Here is a 21440-nt window from a genome sequence, read left to right on the forward strand (position 1 = left end):
CTTGGTATATAGTTTTGCAGCAGTACGGAATAAGGCATTGAAGTTAGCTTCAGAGGTGAGAGTTCTGACTCTAATTGCATTGAATTCAATCTTACTCATCTCTTGACGCTTATCAGCAGCTGACGATGGCTGTCATCAACCTGTTGAAAAAACTGTACACATCGGTTCAGAGTTGCAACCCTTATTGATGTTGAAAATTCTTTGTGGGCCTCCGTTCTATTGCGAGTCATGATTTTCAGTAACTTCTCCATCTAGATTGCACTTGGAAAAATGTGAAAATGAGCCAAATGTTATGAAACTTAAAGTCTGTTCTGAAGGTCAGAAGACAACAACAAATACCAATTGTACCATGCTGAATAGCTTAGTGAAACTGTTTTTCAATTATGAAAAAAAAAGCTTTGTGACAGCAATGTGTTGTATCAGCATGGTCAACTTTGTGAAATTTTTTTAGAATATACGATCATTTTAGTTCATGTATGGAGGTTTAAATACGCATGAGAAACTCTGCTCTGAGCTTTCCCATACTTCTACTTGTGTGTAACTTTGGTACAGCAATATTTTGTGCTCTTTGAGAGATTTCATATCTTCTAAGGAAAAGCAGGAAGGGCACTATAGTTGTCATACATATCTCCAAAATGGTCCTAACCATTTGTGGTCCTAGCCTTTTTCTTTTTGTCACTCAGTCCAGTCTTCAGTAAGTCTTTTTCCTAAAATCAATCAAATCGCAGACATTCTAGGATGAAACAACACATTGGCAACAGCCCAGAATTAAAGACCAGCTTGTTTTAGTCAGGTACTAATAAATGTTAGCTAAGGAAAACTGCAGGTAAGTCCCTAACAACCTCAGTTGAAACTCTTATTTGATAATAGCTTTAAATACACAGCTTATAAAGTAGGTAATAGCAGTGGTAGTGCTGGCTGGCTGGCTGAGCTACAGGAGGTATTGATGGAGCAATTGGTGAGTGAGCATGCAGAGATGCACTGGCTTTTGGAATGTCCTTCTAAAATGGCAACACAGCAAGCACCTTAGAACATCAGTGGGGATAAAGGTGAACACACAGTGAGGGAAATCTTGCTGTGTAACTTGCCGGAGTGCTGTTTCAAAAAAATACATGCCTACAAAAGGTGCGTTTCCTGCCATCTTTATATGGACACAGTAAATTTGGCACTATAAAAAAGTGATGGTATTAAAATATAATGATGGATGCTAGGCTCTGCAGAAAAGTTTGTGATCTGAAGAGATCAAGCTTCCTTGACTAAAAGCATCCTTAAGAAAAGGCCATTGCCGAAATAGCAACCAGATTGTGTAGGAGCTTGAATATGTGTAGCCTAAAACATAATTTTGAAATTAGTATGTATCTTGTACATATTGTAGGAGTTGATGTTAGCTGAAAATGGGAAAGGTGATGTGGGCAAGGTAAGTAAAGATAATGTTGAGTTTTAATGGTGGAAGGCAATAATGTAACATTGAGAAGTAACAGCCAGAGTTACAGAATCACAGAATCACAGAATAGTAGGGGTTGGAAGGGACCTCTGTGGGTCATCTAGTCCAACCCCCCCGCCGAAGCAGGGTCACCTACAGCAGGCTGCACAGGACCTTGTCCAGGCGGGTCTTGAATATCTCCAGAGAAGGAGACTCCACAACCTCCCTGGGCAGCCTGTTCCAGTGCTCCGTCACCCTCAGAGGGAAGAAGTTCCTCCTCATGTTCAGACGGAACTTCCTGTGCCTCAGTTTGTGCCCATTGCCCCTTGTCCTGTCACTGGGCACCACTGAAAAGAGCTTGGCCCCATCCTCCTGACACCCACCCTTCAGATATTTGTAGGCATTTATAAGGTCCCCTCGCAGCCTTCTCTTCTTCAGGCTGAACAAGCCCAGTTCCCTCAACCTCTCCTCGTAGGGGAGATGCTCCAGTCCCCTCACCATCCTTGTAGCCCTCCGCTGGACTCTCTCCAGTAGCTCTTCATCCTTCTTGAACTGGGGAGCCCAGAACTGGACACAGTACTCCAGATGAGGCCTCACCAGGGCAGTGTAGAGGGGAAGGAGAACCTCCCTTGTCCTGCTGGCCACACTCTTCTTGATGCACCCCAGGATCCCATTGGCCTTCTTGGCAGCCAGGGCACACTGCTGGCTCATAGTTAACCTGTCGTCCACCAGGACACCCAGGTCCCTCTCCGCAGAGCTGCTCTCCAGCAGGTCCACCCCAAGCCTGTACTGGTGCATGAGGTTGTTCCTCCCCAGGTGCAGGACCCTGCACTTGCCCTTGTTGAACCTCATCAGGTTCCTCTCTGCCCAGCTCTCCAGCCTATCCAGGTCACGCTGAATGGCAGCACAGCCTTCTGGTGTATCTACCACACCTCCCAGTTTGGTGTCGTCAGCAAACTTGCTGAGGGTACATTCTAACTCTTCATCCAGGTCGTTGATGAAGAAGTTAAACAAGACTGGGCCCAGTACTGACCCCTGAGGGACACCACTTGTCACCAGCCTCCAACTAGACTCAGCGCCGCTGATGACAACCCTCTGAGTTCTGCCGTTCAGCCAGTTCTCTATCCACTTCACCGACCACTCATCCAGCCCACACTTCCTCAGCTTCCCCAGGAGGATATCATGGGAGACTGTGTCGAAAGCCTTGCTGAAGTCAAGGTAGATAACATCCACAGCTCTTGGCCTTTTATACTTGGGTGGTCATGACTTACGTTCTAAGGAATAGACTTCAGGTGTAAGTAACTAGTAATGTCAATCATAACTATAGCCAAGATGAATATTCCAGGTGGCTCTGTGGTTCTGATTAAAAAAACAAAATGAAAAAACCAAATCAAACCACCCTCTTCTGTTCCATGGGTTAGCCTTTTCCCCTGCATGTTGATTCTGCCTAATTATACTGAAGAGACTTCAATTCAAAAATGCTGAGCCAAAAACGTTATGTTTGTGTGAAGTTGAGAAGTGAAAAGTTTAGACTTCCAACTGGAACTTAAAAGCCTTTGTCTGGCAGTTTGCTAAATCTGTCTCCTGGCTGTTTTGGCTTTAGAAATGCTACTTGAATAATTAGCTTGTCACAAAAATTCACGCCAGCTAGATAAAATTGCACTTGATGGCCTGGGCTTGAACCCAGTCAAGGCTGCATATTTAAAAAAGACAGATTCTGTCCTAATTCCTGAAATCACTACTTACATATTGGCACAAGGAAGCAGTTGTATCATAGTTAAAAGATGGAGAAATCTTAATCATAATCTCAAGATGACATAGAGTGAGCAGGAATCCATGCTTTCTACAGCAACTACTTTGACCTTATTTCATCTTATATTCTAGTAACAGAATAACTTTATTGCTTCCTTTTGGTGGTCATATATTTTTTATTTTCTACCCAGATGAGAAGTTAACTTGCTATTGTCCCCTTAAATCTTCAGCTGGTTAGTGCGTGTTTAGTCACTTGTCTTGATCATAGTCTACTGCTCAATCTACTTCAGACAGTTAAATACCAAGAACAAGCGGACCAGCTGGTATTTTGCACTCACCACCTGGTGTAGGATGCAGGCAAAGCTGTTACGGCACAAACAGCCCTCATCCTGGAGCTGTGTAGTATCTGAGTTTGGCTGTTTATCAGTGGTGAGCTATGTTCTGGAAAACACGAAACAGTTGCGGGTAATAGTATGGGAGGAATGTGCAATGAATTCTGCAAAGTGCAACCAAAAATCCTTTTGGCCGAGATAAAATGAGAGAGAAGACTAATTAAAAACCAGACTAACAATGGAAATGAAAATAATGATTGGTGAAGTACTGAATGTTTGTTTACATTTGACAAGGATTATAGACGAATAAGATCTTGCCAGGCATTCACCAGTTGTAGTTATATTGAAACTTAAAATTAGGTACTTGATTGACCAACACAATATAAACAGGTAGGTGGCTTTAATATTTTTTTTTAGGACAAAAATCATTTAATGCTTAAATGATTCCATAACATCAAGGTTGCCCTCAGTCCAGACTTTCTCTCCAGTTTTCAGAGTGCTAAATAATCTTGTAATGAACCCAGAAAATCACTGGGAAATTACTTGGGTTAATAAAAGAAAAGACCCAAACCAAAACAAAAAACAAAGTATGTGAAGTTACTCTCAAATAATCTCCATAAAGGCAATGAAATAGACTACATTATTAAAATGTGAGTTTAACATTTACAGCATAAAACTAATGTGGAAAAGGTTGCATTGTAATAAAACTATGGCTTGGAAAAATGATCTTGCTAAAGTGTCCAGTGAGTCTCTACAAACTGCATTATTTTCAATATTAGTATTAGCAGTTTTGCATGTTTATGATATGGGTTTGTTTTTTTGTTTGGATCCCTTCATTTGTGGTGTTCTGTTGTGTGTATGCATATTCCATTTAAAGCAAATACTAATTCTAACCTACTGGACTGTGTTAATTTCTCTTTCTTTACTTATTTCTGGATAAAATCTCAATTTTTATTTTTAAGCATACATGGAAACTGAAGTGTGACCTTTACTAACATATTTTGCTGTCTTCCCCCTTAATTGTGAGGGTGATGTTCTGGCAAAGGACAAATACATTTTCTGCACAACATCTTGGAAAATATTTCCATCTGTGATGTGAATTTTGCTTTTCTTGGTGCCTTAAGGCACGTGATTATGTACGACAGCTGGTAAATAAGGCACAAGGTCCAGTAAAAGATCTTGTATAGAAAGAAAACAATAAAGTTAATTTATTAAACTATTCTGAATGGAAGAGTAACCTATGATAGCATTAGACTACTTTTAAATGATATGTAGTGGATATTTGTTGTAAGGCTTAAAACCACAAGCTTAGAAATCATCCTGGACATGAAGCCAGATTTTAGGGTCACTGGAGGCCAAATTGGTGTTGTGGCATTGAGTGACAATTTTTTTATAGTTAAAAAGTTAATTGCAGAAGGCCTTTTTTGGTAATTTCTGTGCTATTTGTGAATTGTTGAAGGTGAATCGTAAAATGGTTCAGTATATCTTGAAGAGAAAACGAGAGAAAAAGAAATTGGATTATGAAATCCAGAGGAAGTTCATATGTGAAATTTACGTAGTTTCAGGGTTTATCTACTATTTCTTCCACAGTGACAGTGATTGAGGTTATATGTGCATGAGATGAAATGTGAAATTTAAAAGGTGTTCTACTGTATTTGCATTTTGCAGTACTGCAGGATTTGGGCATTGAGCGTAGCACTCCTGGATTAGTGGATTAGTTTAAATTGGACTGTTGGTTCACTTGGACAGTGAACCAGTGATTGTGTCACTTCTCATAGTGTCTTCTATGTGCTAGACCGTTGCTGACAGAAGGAGAGATGGCTCTTTTTTTTTTTTCCCTCAGTACCAAGGTAAAATGTAAGAGCTGCTGCTAAAAAAGAGAAGCTTTATTTTCTAATTTTGTTATATTGTTTCCATATGTGTCCAGGTTGATTAAAGGAAACATAGTTGCACTTGAAAAAAAATGTTTGTAGACAATTTGAAGTGAGGTCTCTTGAGAAAAGACAATTATAACCAATAAGAAGATTGACAAATAATGTGTTTGGTCTAGAAGTAACTGTCTCTCTTTAGAAAGAGGAGCATTTTTAACATTAAAGGCTTTAATTTGTACTTCTAAAACATTTTAACTCTTCTAAAATTCCAAAACTCTAAGCAGATAATTTTTTCTGTCTAAGGGCAAACAAGTGTCAAAATAATGCATCTGAGTTCATTAAATTAACAGCATTTGGCTTTGCAATTAGTAACTGTGTTGGATAAGGACTGCTTTCGTTCCAATGAGCTTAGTAATCTTCTATAGCATGTTAAAGATGGAGACTGAAAACTCCAATGCCAAGTACCTTGTAATACACCATCATATAGTTTTGCGGTTTTCTTTCCAAGTGCTGGTTTGAAAGAAACGATGTGAGACAGCCTCTGTGACCTAGAAAATCAGACAAATCCTTTCTGCTCTGTCCAGTGGGGCTTGTCAGCTTATTGCCCTCACGTTTACAGTTTCGTCACGAAATTTCTTGTACTCATTCTTGGGGCAGGAGGGGTACTGGGAAACCTGAGCAATCTCTCACTCTTTGGCTTTCTGCCCCTTTATACAGTATGCAAAGTAGATATTGAGAAGTACTGTTAAAAATACTATTCTACAGCCATCCAGATCAATATACACAAAGTATGTAAACACCTACAGGGAAAACTTGGAATTTTCCCTAGTACTTTGCTTTCAATTACCATATCCACTAAAGACATCCACAAGGGGATAAAAAAATTCTAATGTCAAAGACCACAAGATGTTCAGATTAATGAAAATATTGCATATTTACAAAATACTTCTAGTTCTTGATATTTAACGTAGACTTTAACTGGGATTGAAAATAATGCTTGAAACACACTTGGTAAAGCTCAGATTGCTATATGACCTTGTGTGTATTATAAATCTTTATGAATCAGTAAATGGAGGCCAGAAGGCTGACTTGCCAAGGTCAGAGCCCCTAAGTAACACAGAAATGAATTTCAGGTTTTCTAGTTCCTGCTTTAAACACTAGATATTTCCTTTCTGTAGTCAAAAGAATTTTTTAGTGTTAGTGTGTTGACATAATGGGGATCTAGCTGCTGAAGCTTTACATTGAACATACTTTTAAACTTTTCAATAGCATATCAGAACTTTTCAACATCAGGGCTTGGCAACCGCTCTGTTGTGAAAAGGTGAAGACTTAAGCCTCTGATGCCAGCACGTGCTAAATAGTATTTTACTTCTACTGCTGCATCTTTGAGGGAAAAATTCTAGGAAGCTACTGCTGCTTCAAAACAAGACTGTTCAGTTTTAATGCATTGAGCTATGTCAACCATCCACAGCTGAGAGAGTGAAATGTTTCACATAGTGTCAAGGGCATTGCCCATTCTATGCACAAGTGTTAACATTCAATCAAAATATCAAAATACAGGAGTTGATAATAACAGCTTTGGATGCTTCATTTTCTCTAAAGCTGTCAAGACTTTCAGAGTAGCTTTGTCCTCAGAGACAGTGTAAGGTAGTAAGTATTTTTTAATGTGAAAAGGCCTCATTTAGCACTGTAGGTATATATTGCCCCATCCTTCTGATTTGGGTTCTGAACTAAAGGAACTAGTCAAATCTTGAGAACTTTAAATATTTATTTTAGGTTATGAAGATGATCGTCTTTACCTAAAGGTTGCTTTGTCTCAAGGTATGCAGTTGTTAGCTCTTGTCCAAGAGAAGTATTCACTTCTGAGCCTACTGCTCTGAAAACTTGTGTTTAATGCACTTCAGTGGCTGAGCTAGAAGCCTGTGTTTGAGTTTGGTTTTCTGGGCACCTCTCTGTTTACTTCTCAAATAACATTTTGAGGTGAGAAAATGGATATGATTTCTTTCTGAATGCAAAACTGCTATTCAACAGGAGATCTTGTTTTGGATCTAGGTGCGAATAGCCTTTGTATGTAAGAAACTGTAAGGATTTTTTTTTTGTGTGGCAAGTTTGCATTCTTATGAAGAGTGCATCCTCAGCATATTCATCCACTAATCTTTTTCCTAAATCGTACTATTTTTAATGCTTTTCCAGGATTGAAAATACTGTGCATTGTTGGATACGTGTGAAGATTTTTAGTATACTGTTTGCTGATGTACAAAGAGAGAAAGCATGTTTATACCAGCAACTGGTAATGTCTTGTATGTGAAAACAGTGATTCTAGACTGTCTTAATAGTTGATTGTAAAATGTAGCTATCTGTGGTGGTACCCCTTTAACTGATTTTTTTTTTTTAACAACTGCTGATGTAGACAGCCATGAATTATTAATTATTCTGCCTTGAATAGTAAAAAAAACCCCTAAATTTTCCCTAATGCAGAATGTCTTAAAATTTGTTAATGACAGATTCTGGCTGAAACAAAACAATTTACAACTAAGGAAATATTGTTTCCTTGTTCCGTACTGCAGTGAAGGTTGCGGATTATACATTTTGACTCTCCAGTCTCTCCTGTAGCCATTTTGGGTATGCCTTGCATCAGAATTAACACCCTCGACCCTGAAAGGGTGCTGTGCTGTGGCTGCCTTAAACTTTCATATGTTCCAAAAGCATTTATATTACTTAGAGTTTTCCAACTAGTTCAGTACTTTCTTACAGCAGCTTATAGGTCCTGGAAACAGAATGAAATGTATTGAATATTGCCTGCTGTGTGCAAGCCATGTTCATATTGTTTACAGAGCTTGATTTAAGAGCTAAAAGATCATCAGATGGGTAGCTTTTGTGAACTAAAAATGTATGATGATAGGCCTTGTTTTGCATTTTTTCCCCTTTGTTCTAGTATTTACTTAAATGCTTAGTATGAAGTAGAAAAAGCTATAGAAAGTTGTATCTGGATGTAAACTACGTAAGACAAAGTTAACTCGATAGTTAATACTTGATAGTTGATGGAATATATGCCACAGTAAGTGGCAGAGGGAACATAATGTGGAAGGATTTCTTAGGTTGTTTCTGTTGCATTATATGTCTAATATTAAAGAACCTAAGTTAATTTACTAAGTTTTTAGTGGAACTACTCTTTTGTTTTTTTCATAAGCTATTATTTAAAATTCTATAACGCATTTCAGATGTTTTCAGCAATAGTCCAGGTGCATGATCCCTTCTTGATGTTAGTCAGTTAACTTTCTGCTGCTTCCCAGCTTGACTTCAACTACCTGAGCAATAGTGTATTGGGAACTAGAAGAAGAGGCAGGTAAATTCCATACCATCTATTATTAGAAAGAACCTGATAGAATAAACTAAAGGACAATTGCAATTCTGTTGCTCAATAAGTAAGAGAGCAAATAGATGGTTTACTAAGTTTCGTTCGCCATCTTCTGCGTAATCACTCTGAATGGGAGCCCCACTCGATGAGGAAGAAATCCTGTTTAAACTCGCTGCTGCTCAAAGTTACTGCTCTTCTCCTGCGCTGCGTGGCGAATCGCGTGTGCCAGGTGAGACAGGGACACTAGCTTGCTTGCAGGGAGTCATCTTCCTTATCACCACATCTGGAAATGGGAACAGATTTGTGAGGAAAGATGTTCAGATTGCTAACATCCATGGTTTTTTTCTGTTTGAGGGGTATATAAGGCTAGCTTCTGTTGCTAGACTTTCTAATCCATCTGATGTTTCATAGCAAGCAGCAGCCTTTAGCAGTGTCTGAGATCTGATGGCTGTTCTCATTTTGTATTCTGACTATTTGGAGAGCAGCTAATGCTTATTTCAATACGCAGACTATTTAAAACAAGGCACAGGCAAAAACATCGTTTGCTCAGCCTAGTGCATTCTTGACAAAGAAAACAAAGCATTGTTTTCTTAGTTAAGAAAAATAATTAACATGGAAATATCCTTATGAAAGCCAGTTTTCAGAGTTTAATTGGTAGTTAATTTTCCCCTTGAAAGGAGAGCGGGGGGACCGCGTGACTTTGTGAAACTGGTGGCGTTCGACCCCCGAGGGCTCAGCCGAGCTCGGCAGCAGCTGGAGCTCCCGCCCTGCTCCGCGGTGCCCCCCTCTGCCCGCTGTCCCTGCCCGGGGGCACCCCCCCCCGCACCCCCCGCACCCCTTGGCCGAGACCCGCGCGGCCGCGCTGCCTGGGGCCACACGAGGGCACCGCGACCCCGCCTGGGCGCCGCGCTCCGACACAGCGTCGCGATACTGACGCCTGTCGCGCTAAACCCGTGCTCCGGTTGTGGCCGCTCGTGAAAACCCAGCTCCAGTTCCTTACCAGTGGCAGGGCTCTTGAGTGTTAGCTGTGTGTCCTTTTTGGGTAGCGTACGTAGGTACTTTATTGAACTTTAACTGGCTGTATGTCATTGCTTCCCAAACGACTGCATTGGTGACTTCACAATTAGCTGGAGCGTGGACCTGGCATGCTCAAAAAGCACACACCAGCTTGATCGTATGGCAAAGCATTGAGCGCTGTGGTGGATGTGCTCGAGAGCTCCACTTAGAGCTGTTCAGGGAGCCTTGTGACTTCAATGATAAGTTTCAAGGCTGGATTCCTTCGAAGCAATCAAAATTACTCATTTGCTCTCCACCCTCCCAGTTACTGCTGGTGATGGTGGAGGCTTTGTTCTGTTGTGCAGGTAGACCTGCAGTATGAGGTTCTGGGATGGGCTTTTGTTGCTTGAACCAGAGTACTGCATGTTTGCATTCCTTGAACAGGTCTCACTTTTTAGAATCATCGAATCATCAAGGTTGGAAAACACCTCTAAGATCATCTAGTCCAACTGTCAGCCCAACACCACTATGCTTGCCAAACCATGTCCTGAAGTGCCACATCTACGTGTTTTTTGAACGCATCCAGGGATGGTGGCTCCACCACTGCCCTGAGCAGCCTGTTCCAATGCTTTGCAACTGTTTCAGTGTAGAAATTTTTCCTAATGTCTCATCTAAACCTCCCCTGATGCAACTTGAGGTCATTGCCTCTCATTCTCTTGCCCGTAAACTCAAATTTCAAAACTTCAGCCAGCTGACCAGGCCCTGCTACAGTTCCCACCGGGCCTCTAGACAACCAACTATAGTGTGTGCAAAAAGCATGAGCCTTTGGGAGCCATCGGATTTGCTGCACATGTGCAGGCCACATGGACAACTCAAGTGCGGTGAGCCCCGTGTTCCCCAGACATGTTGCACTCGTGACACAGCGTGTGCGCGTGTGTAACTGCCCAGGAAGTCCATGCTGAGAAACATGGTGACGTTACACATAGCACACCACGTAATGTATCTCAAAATTAACTTGGAAACACTTCTGCTTGCACGATTTAGAAAGAAGATACTGGAAGTTCAAAATTGTCTGGAGAAGTGATTTCCTTTCACTTGCCTCTCCCCAGGCAGCTGCTATGACCTTCTGTTCTTGTCCACCCTGCCTTTCTGCTGCTGCCAGAACTCTGCTCTCCTCCAGACTGTGAGTGGTGTGAAGGGCACTATCATGAGGTGGAGGTGGTGGAGTTGGCGAGGGTGTTGATGGCAGGTTCAAGAGAGAAGGCAGCTACAGAACTGCTCAGGGGACAGCACTGCTTGAATGTAAATATGCTCTGAGCATCTCTTCAGTAAATGTTCTTCTATAGTAAGAGAAAAAAGCAAACCTACTTTTTTTCTTACTTGAAAACGAATAGATTAAGTAAAACTATTTATGTATTAAATAGTTTCCAAATTGATGCAAAGATGCTCTAAATACAGTGAACTACTCTTTTGCTAAGAGAAAGGCCTGTATCTCTTACTGCAGCAGGCAAGATTTAAATCCCCGCTGAGCAGACAGCACACCTTTGATGATAATCTTGTTTGTAAGGAGTTTTACAAGTATGGAAATGTTGGTAGTGTCTGCTACTTCAGGAAATAGTACGGATAAAAATTGTCCAGCTTTAGATGGCTTCATAAAAATAACTTGTTTAACGTAAGTACAAAAATGAAATATTTTATAGATTCAGAGCATTCCAATATCTGTTGTTTTGTCTAACATATGCTGTGCTGACCTCTGCCAGCTCCATACGAAGAGATGAACAGTGACTTGTTTGCCAGCTTCCAGCAATTGCTGGGAGCCAAAAGCTGCAGTAGATGTGTGGGGGAAACGCAGCAGAGCAAATGCTCTGCTTCACTGTGACATGTCTTGAGACTATTGCAACCATCTCCTCCTAAGAGCTATTTGAACTGCAATGTAGGAAAGCCTGTCTCTTTAGTTTTTACAGTAATAAAGTGTATTTCAAGGATAGGGTTGACTTTTGGCTCATCTCAGCCATTTTGTCTGTTTCATTTGCCCTTTTCAGGGAAATTGTGTTGTGAGGGATTAGCAGTGGAGCATGGAATATACTGACTGCTGTGGATGTCAGAGTTAAAGATGTTTCAGGGAGCTTTTTCAGCACTCCTTAAAAATTGAAGTTCATCACAGTGAAATATTAGTAACTTAAAGGAAAAAAAAAATACCATTGGCCTATGATGTTTGCATTACCTGCGATCATATTTAGTATCTAACAGCTTCTGTACTTCCAGCCTGAGGTGAGGGGTGCGTGCCTCTCTGGCCGCCTTGAAGATGCTTGCTACTAAACTAGAACAGGGGGAAAAAAAAAAAAAAAAAAAAAAATCTTTTTTTTTTTTTTTAATGATGTTGCCTGGCTGCCAAGGAAAGTTCGGTTCCAACAGAAGTATTTTCATTGCTTGCGTGAGCTAGGGGATGTGTACCTTCAGTCTGAGGGGAGGAGACCAGTGCTTTCAGAGCACTTTGTCTTCCTAAGCAGCGCAGTTTCTGTCTCGTCTGGCCTGAACCCAGCTGCTCCTCGTTCAAGAGCCGATCTTTTGTAGACTGACACTTGACTGAGGGGGCTTGCCTCAGAATAGATAGCGATGAGTGTCAGTGACATGCCTGGAGCTGTCTGTGCTTTTGCCCTCTCCAGAGGGACCGGAGAGGGATATGGTTCAGGCTCCTACAGTTATCACTGCTGCTTGGGTCCGGCAAGGCTGGAGAGGGGGGGTTGTGGTGGCTTTGCCCTAGTTTCATCTGTTAGTGCTGGAGATTAAAGGCATCTTCCTCTGCCTTTCGCTCCAGGAAAGGAACAGTTCGTTTGGGGATCCAGGCAGAATCACACACACCTGCCGAACTTTTGGCTGTTGTAGATGTGGGAGAGGTGGGAGAATCGTGTTTTCTAATCTTTTCTGAAGCAGCCCCTTTAACAGGTGACAGCTGAGTCCCTCTGCATTTTCAAACCTTGTGTCATTTGTCACGGAGCCTTCTCGCATTGGACACTGCTATGTAAGGACCACTTCGCTGAGCTTGGAGTCCAGGCATGTCAGAAGTTCAATCTGAAGGCTTGATCAAAACGGTTTCTATACAAAAATGAAATTTCTCATGTAAATAATTCATTTGAAAATGAGAAAATCACTTTATCACTTTTTTGGACCAAGACCGGGAGAGGTGAAGGATAACTTGTGGTCTTGTGTGTGCTCTTTGGTGAATTTCTTGTCCCAGGTCAATGTTCTGTGTCAAGTCTCTGCTCGCTACTGAGAGCAGTGAAAAGGGACATTTCACTGGTTTGGACAAAACCAGCTACCGAGGGGGGCAGGAAGGCCTCAGGTAATAACACATTTCAGTAATGAAAATATGAAGCCAGAAATGAACAGCTATTTAAATTCTGCTACTGCATGCTGGAATGCCATGTCTGTATCTTATGGTGTGAACATCTTCCACTGCTTTTTTTTTTGCCTACGAGCCCTTCACTTAAAATGCTAAATATTTGCGTTTATTGAAAAAAGTTGAGAACATGTTTTGAGCACAACTTGAGAACCTGAATCCTCATGCAACTTACCCTTGTCAGATCTTTGGAGGAGATGTGGGGGTTTCATGGTAGTGCTGCCCCTGATCCTTGTTGAACTGTGACAAGGAGAACTTCTTCCCTGTAGGTGCAGATGGACCAAGAGTTTGTGATGCAGATGACGAACTGATTATTGGTGTTCGCAAGTATGTTATGCATACACGTGCCTTTTGAGCTATCTGTAAGCGTGCAAAATAAGGAACGGGGTATTTTGAAACTGTCAGGTTTTGGTAGAGTGCACACAGGGGCTTTATTTCGGGTCCTGCGGCCGCTGTACCTGCATGGTCTCGCAGTTTCCCCAGCCATCTCTGCCTGTTCTCAGCTGTTCGGGGCGGCTGCGTTTTTCTGGGTCAGTTTTAGCACGCTTCGGGCAGGACCTTCCCAGCCGGGAGCTCCCGGGTGCGGCAGCCCCGCTGCTCGCTGCGGTTCCCAGGCCCGGGAGCGGGGCTGCGGGCGCGGCCGCCGCCAGAGGGTACTCGGGGAGCGGGAACGCGGCGAACAAAAGGCGGCGGCTTCCCCTCGGCGGGGAAACCCGAGACGGCTGCGGGCAGCGCCGGTCCCCGCGCCGCGGCCCGCGCCTTGCTCCCCGAGCCCCGACCCGGGGCGGGGGGGGCCGGCGCGTCCCCCGGCGCGGCGCCGGGCGGGCAGGAGGCCGCGGGGCGCTGCCGGGGGCCGGCTCCCTGCTCCCGCCGCTCCGCCGGGGCCGCCGCGGGCCCCCCAACTTTCGCCCTCCCTCGCGCTCCGAAAGTTCAGCGGCGGGGTGACGTCAGGGCGGCCGCAGCCAATGGGCGTCGCGGGGGATATTTTGGGAGGGGGGAGGGGGCGCACGGCGCCGCGGGCGCTCGCCCGGCTGCCATGCAGAGCGGCCGGGGAGCGGGCGGCCGGCGGCCAGCGCAGCAGCGGCGCGGAGCCCCGCCACCTCCCGCCGCCTCTCCCCTCGCCGCCCCCCGGCAGCAGCAGGAGGGCGCGCCCGAGGAGCGAGCCGCGGGGCCGCGTCGTCGTCCCGATCGCCTCCTCCGCGGGTCACCTGTCCGGCCCAGGTGGGGCGATGCGGGGCGGAGGAGGCTGCTTGGGGGATTGCCGCCGCTGCTGATGGATGTTTGGGGTGTGTTTACCTCCGCTCCCGCTCTCCCGTTCATCTGAGGACGCGCCTGGCTCACGCTCTGTTAAACTCTGCCTGCTGGTACCGTCCGCAGAGAACAGCAAGAAACCCGAGCCCGCGGGGCGATTCCCCACCTCCTTCCACCCAGCGTAACCTTCTCGGGCGCCTTTGAAGGCTTGCTGGTGCCCCGGCGGTGATGGCAGCGGTGGGTTCCCTTGGGCTGTACTAAGAGCCTCTTGTTTTCTTTTCCCTTTCTTCTTAGAGGCGTTTCATCTTTAAGGGCCGGCTGCTCGCGCACACTTTTATGCCCACCGAAGCGATCGAGAAACCATGGTGTCTGGTGGAAGCAGCGCGTTGCTGTGCCTTGGAATGGTCTTGAGCTTTTGGAGCTCTGCGAGTTGGATGCCCGTTGGAGGATGCCCGCATAAGTGTACCTGTGTTGCTTCCAACGTGGATTGTCACGGACTGGGACTCAAAACTGTGCCGAGGGATATTCCCAGGAACGCAGAGAGACTGTAAGTAACTAACCGTTAAGGGCTCCTCTAGTACTTGTTGTAGAAGCACCTGGGATGAGTTTTCTCAACACCTGCCCAGCAGTGCGGAGTAGTTTCAGTAATCAAACACGGATTAAGGTTTTCAGGAGGGAAGGGGAGGAGCTTTTCAGAAGTTGCAGCTGTCCTGCTGCCGTTCCTGCTTTTAAAAAACACAATCGGTTTCAGAGTTTCACGGGTTTTTTCAGTTTCAGTCACCATGTGATTGGGTTTTGCAGCGACTTGGTTGTAATGGGCTTTAGAGCTCTGCCTGGAATGCTCCCAGCAGTAATTGTTGTCAATGCAAACACCAATTTAATCTGCAATTAGAAACTGGGTTGTTTTCACCTGGTGGCTGGTAGCAGTCTCTCCTTACTTTCTGAGCATGGTGACTTCATCACCATGGAAAAATCGACTGCTGCCATAAAATACTGCAAAAGGATAAGAAGTCACATTAAAGTAGCCTCTAATTTTGGTCCTAAACTGCTGTGGGGGGAAACTGGTTATTTAATTTTTCGTCTACTTCAGGGTTGATGATAGGAGTATAATGTTGCACGGTGCTTCCAACCTCTGCACGGGAGAATGTGATGAATGTGTTCATAGTAAGTTTTCATGAGCTTTGTGGTTGACTCTTTTTACTTGCTTAACCAGTTTGAGGAGAAAGCTGAAAGCAAACTTAAGTTCTCTGATACAGTTTTGGCACTTGCTCGGTGCAGAGGATGGCACCTCTGATGTCGCTTAATGCAGAGCATATGGCACGTTTCAGAGAATGTCCGGTGCTAGATACGAAGGTGTCCAGAATGGAATGTTAAACAGAGCTTCAGCGTAGCTCTGCTGGGCTCCACCGATGACCTCGGGAAAGTGCAGTTGGTGGTGCCTTAAGTGGATCAGCTGATAACTTGAAATGTTTTAGAACTTGTAAGCAAATGCTGCAGATTGAATGGCCTGTCTTCCTATTTTATTTCCTGCTGGGTCGTAGAGTCGGGGTAACTTCAAACTCTCAAGCAATTTTTCCTCCCAGAAAGCAAACTAGATGAGGTTACTAAGCAAACAAAATTTTTGTGCATGGAGTCCTTTTAAAGCCTGAGTTCTGTCCCAGAATGACGCTTTATAGCATCCTTAAATATTTCAAAATGTATTTTATAGTGCTGAGAGATCTTAAATGACAGTAGTATGCAGATTTCTTACTAGATTATTCCACCATCTTTAGTGCTTTGTGGTTTATCAGCCTTCCTTTTAACCCCAGCTGTGTGAACAATAGTTTTCAGATGTCAATGTTAGAGAAAGCTTAGCTTCTGTGCACGAAACCGTGTACTTGCTAAAATTGATGGGTAGAAACCTGGCGGTTTAGAGACTGACAAAAAGCCCAGCTCTGAAACAACAGACCCCGTAACAATCCACTACCGAAGTAGTGTGCCAAGCCAGTCAGAGTATGTGTGGTAACACGAGTGTTTGGTATGTATGTTTCATCGGTGAGGTGTGTTTGCATGATTCAAGAGTCAAGGGCTAGAACTTTTAAATTTCAGATTAGAATTAGTCACAAATGCAAGATTAGTTGGCCACCTAAGAAGAATTTACGGATGGTAATATGTTATTTCCTAAGTTTTAGGGGGACCTAATTAGTTTTGTTACTAGGTTTCATTTGTGAGAATGTGCTTAATAGGGATGTTAACTCTCCTTGCCTTCTGCAAGAAGCCAAACCAAAAGAGCAAGTTTCTTGGCCGTGGTATGTGAACTGTTAAAAAGAATGAAGGAGAGCGTAATTGCTGTGCTCTTGGTCCTGATAATTTTTGGTGTTACTTACAGATTTAAGTTTTAGATTAAGGGCTGCATGAAGAACAATAATAGCTGTTTCACAGTATTCAGTTAGGATATTTAACTTCAGAGATACACTGCTGTTAAATGTGAAATGTAGCTGTGTTGGATATTTTGTTTGTTTGTTTTTTTAAAATAGTGTGTTATTGGAGCATTTGATGGCTGACGCCTTGTGGGAAGAGCATGCAGAGGATCACGTAGTAATACGTTATTCCATATTTTTAAACACTGTCTTCACTTTTTATTCTGTTAGTCCATCATGAGCCTTTTGCTGTTTTTGTAGTGTTCGCTGTCGTCTTCGTTACAACTGTTTTAAAGCTTGTATCAGTTCTTTCAAATCTAGATTTCTACTGATTGCACTGACTTGCATTTTCTAATGTGAGCGGTAGAGAGAAAAAGACTGTATTCCCCCGAGTCTAAATTCTTCTTGTAGGTGAAACGTCAGTCAGCCACTGGGTATATCAGAGCATCTCATTTTTCTCTGCGGTCCATGGCAACCTGTTACTATTTATGACATAACATTGGGTTGATGTGTAGTCTTTAACTAGTTTGTTTAACTTGTAAACAAAACCAAATTGATTACATCTGAAATGACAAAGATATTTTTAATCACAGAGAAATGTTTGTACGTTGGAAAATAATTTTAACAAGTTTCTTGATGGCCACACACCAAGTGACTTTTTAGACTCCTGCTATGAAAAGATCTTCATTTCTTTCTGCATTCTTTTGACCTAAAAATACCGCATACCTGTTCAAGTTGGTAACTTTTTGCTTTAATTAATAAGAGATCTAGTGGCACCACTTAAAATGTTTTGCCACTAAGCTTTTAGAGTTATGTTTGTACAAAAGTTACAGAATGTTTGGGCTAGTGGAGCCAAGTTAAATATTATTTAAATTTGTGTGACTATGAAACCTAAGGAAAACTGAAAATATAATGTTAAAGAAAAAAATGGGAAAACTCTTCAGGTGGGGAAAAAATCGCTTCTTGAGAAGTTCGATTAAGTGAACTAATGATCATCTCTCTCCTGATGCCCTAAGAAATGGGCGTCACCAGAGCTTTGGTTACTGATTCTTCACAATAGAGATGTGTGCTTTCTTTTCTGTTTTTTTTTTCTTCAGAATGTTTGTTGTTTTTGTGAAGAGTTATACCTGGGGTTTCTGTCTTGAGAGAAATCCACAGATGAACCAGAGATCACAGAAACAGTTGTAAAATTAGGCTAAATTTTTTTTAATTTGGGTTCATCTTTAATAGTAGCTTTACAAATATAGCAAGTAGCATGAAGTTTGTGCTGCAGTTTACCTTGTTATTACATGCTATGGTAGTCTTCTAATTGCGTGGTATAGATTGCAGCTTTGGCTCAGTTAGGTTTTGTGAAGAGCTAAAAAGAGATGAATGTTGTTTACTACTGTAGAGAGAAATGATTCAGTCCGGAGAAAATTAGTGAAGCAAATATTTGTCACTTCCAAGCAGTAGCTTCCATTTACCTGCATTCTAGAGAAGGAACCCCCAGAACAGCCATCTTGCACAGGAAGAGAGATGTGAAATTAGGTCTAGGACTTTTCCTGAAACTGCAGGATGTGATGCTCCACAGAGGACTCTGTACGTGAGCAGGGTGATGTAGCTGACCTTGTGACTTGTCATCAGTATTTACTGAGCTATTCCACATTTGCTAAGAAACTTAATAACGTACCAGAAGAAGATTTTTGGTAGACCTTTTGTGTTGTGGAGAAAACTAATAATTTAATAGTTCACTTTTGGGGGTAGGCACAGTGATTCTTTTATTTAAACTATGCAACTGATAAGTTTTGTGCTAATAAAAGAAGCAGAAGTTGGGGTTTAGAAATCAAGAATATGTAAATACATCCATAAACTCTTCAGTTTCTTGCCTTTCTTAAAAGTTCCTTAGGATTGCATCATCAAACTCCTCTAATCTGAGTTTGCTTAGCAGCACTGAAGTTCTTATAAATGGTTCTCTATTTATGTAATTTTCTTTGGCGGAAATGTTTTCTATATATGTAAAATATTGTACATGTGGCTTTTTGTAACACTTAATAATGCTGATAGTCTAGTTTGAGATGTGTAAATGCAGTGAGCAGATCAAAGGCACTTGCTTGACAATTGTGTTCTCCAGCTATGAAAGGAAGAAGTGATAGGGAGAAGCTGCTGAGAAGTGTTCTGGGTCTACATCTGCTTTCTGCTTGAATACATCGCATGAGCCTTTGCGTTTTTCCTTCCATTCACATCTAGTTCTCTCCCTGTCTTTTAGCAGCATATTATATATGTACAAAAGTTTCTTTGGAGAGTTTAGCCATGTTTGAGTTGTTGAATTCATGCTTGGTGGCTTAGAATCTTGTTTAATTGTTAATTGTTGTTTTGTTTTCTGTTTTACTTTACAGGCTTCTTTGCAACATTGATAAAGCTTGCAATACCGAATCTGTTCTGTGCTTTGTCTGAGTAGCTAAATTGAGTATGTCTACATTTAGGTGCAATTTAGGAGCTTAGTCATCTGCTTACTATGGAGTTTTCATGTGGTCTGGGGTTTCTGTGATACAAATATATCATTATGGTGTATTTGGCCTAGGTGCATGTAGCTGCTGAAGTTGCACTGGCTTGTAATAAGTCTTCAACTTCCTCAATTTTGTCTCCAAATTAAGTCTAAGCTGGTGTCTTGAATGCTTCCATATTACTGCAGAACACAATGTTAAACACATGCAAATATAATTATACTGACTCTTACATTGGCATTCTGTTTTTCTAGAATTCTTCCCACTAGGGTTTACCACTCATTTGTTTGCCTAGTAATAGTCTCCAAAACCTTGCATGGAGCCTTTTTTTTTTTTTTTTTTTCCTGGGCCACTTAACGAAAGGTCATGTATCATAAACAGGCATACATGACTTTGGCTTCAAAGAGTTTGCTCTCAGAGGTACTGATCCTGGGAAAACTTGACTGAGTTGCTTAATTTAATTTGGATGCTTCCTTTTACAAACTTCACGCTGACTACTTCTGCGTGACTGAACATTGCCAAGTAATTGTATAGGATCAGAGTCTTGCCCTATTAAATTGGTCAGGTGGTTTTGAAGTGACGGAAACAGGAAGGAGGATGGCATTTGCTATTGTCATTTGGTAGCTCCAGAAGCAAATAGTGGCCACTGTCATGTTGTCCGTATCTGTTTGCACAAATTTGGGTTAGATGGTGAGATCAAAGGGACCAGACCACTTAGTGCAGATTTTTTTGATGAGTTACTCCGAGACTATTGGAGTCTTAAATATTTTTACTTTTGCAGCTGAGTATTGATTCATGCAAAAGAACTAGCTGTAAGGGAAATTGCCTCTCTAAAGAACAGCTGTTGTCTTTTAGGAAGTCCTGAAATAGAGATGAGATTGCTTTTTTCCCCCTGGAATTTGTGTGTGTGAGAGTTTGGGGAAGTGTGTACCAAAGTTGGTACAGCTTACCTGTGTAGATGGATTGTGAGGCTGAAAAAAAGTAAATCCTAGTACTCTTTTATTTGTACAATGATCTGTATAAAAAATGTGTTGTACACTGTGATTTGTAAGATGGTTGCTATGAAGTCATTTGACCTTCGTAGTGAGTACTATCAGTAATCTTTTGGAATGTCACTGCCAAAATTGTTATTTTTATTTTAGTTCAAGCATTTCCAGTTGAGTTTGAAATAAACCTAACCTCTCCTGCGAGGACTTTAACATCTGATGTGATTTGTGGTCTGCATTTTAGTAGTATCTAAGCTATTCCTGAGCTTCCACCGAGCTGAGAGAAAACCGTTTTCCCACAGAAATTTCACGAGATACTTGAGGAGTTATAAGGATGATAGGGAAGAAGAATTTGGCTCTCATAAGGCTATTCAGTAAGTTTCAGCCATTGTTATGTTAAGAATTGAGCTCGTTTACTGGAGAGACTGTTCAGAAGACTTGAATTGGGATGTGTTCCCTCCCAGGAACTAATAGCTCAAATGACTTGAAGCTGAATTTTTCTAGAACTTTTGATACAGTTCTTGCAGTGCCCACAGTGCTTGATTTCCCTTGGCTGCCTGTTGCTGCAGCTGATCTTTTAAAATGAATAGCTTTTGTCTGGTGATGGTCTAGTGGGATCCAGTTTTCCTTGACTAGAAGATTTAATTATTCCTGAACAAAGATGGAGAATCGAAGCCATTGGTTAGTATTATAGTTATGTTGGCTGACACTTGATGCACTAGAAATCAATGGAAAATTGTTTTACTTCGAGTTCAAAGTCAAAATGCATCAGAATCCTGTCCTAGTCACTGCTGTGTTGCTCTGTTTTCCATGTATTACACCTGCTAAAGGTGGTGTAATGTTCAGATAAATTTTCCGACGGCTGGACGTGAATTGAGCTCTCTGGCTGTTGGCTGAGGACTGCAGATGACCACTGAAGTAATGTTTCATGCAAATGAAATTATTTTATTTGTGGATTCTTTTGGTAAATATATCTAACAAGTAAATCACCTCCTCCCCCCTGTAATTCCCGATTTCCTTTATCTGTTTATTTTTTTGTGATGTGCCCCTCTCTCTAAATTTGAACCTACAGACTATAACTAAGTCTTGTTACTGAAGTATCATAACTAGCTCTTTCCAATTCAGAATGATTGTGAACTTGCAAGGTCTGGAGCCTCCTTTGCCTTCAGAAGTGCTTCAAGCCTTACGA

At 42.2% G+C, this 21440-nt stretch overlaps 1 protein-coding gene across 2 annotated transcripts in view; it reads left to right on the forward strand.

The window, feature by feature from the left end:
• The first annotated feature begins 14200 nt into the window (after positions 1-14200).
• Positions 14201-21440, forward strand: part of SLIT3 (slit guidance ligand 3) — a 525043-nt gene continuing 517803 nt past the window's right edge. Inside the window, exons 1-2 of one of the 2 annotated variants that reach the window (XM_075442199.1) lie at positions 14201-14418; positions 14680-14930. In XM_075442199.1, the coding sequence (XP_075298314.1) occupies positions 14746-14930 (185 nt within the window). In that variant the 5' untranslated portion in view covers positions 14201-14418; positions 14680-14745. The remainder of the gene's footprint in view (positions 14419-14679; positions 14931-21440) is intronic. The other variant, XM_075442200.1, reaches the window with a different exon arrangement.

The sequence above is a fragment of the Opisthocomus hoazin genome, chromosome 23, assembly GCF_030867145.1.
Source record: "Opisthocomus hoazin isolate bOpiHoa1 chromosome 23, bOpiHoa1.hap1, whole genome shotgun sequence".
Classification (NCBI taxonomy): domain Eukaryota; kingdom Metazoa; phylum Chordata; class Aves; order Opisthocomiformes; family Opisthocomidae; genus Opisthocomus; species Opisthocomus hoazin.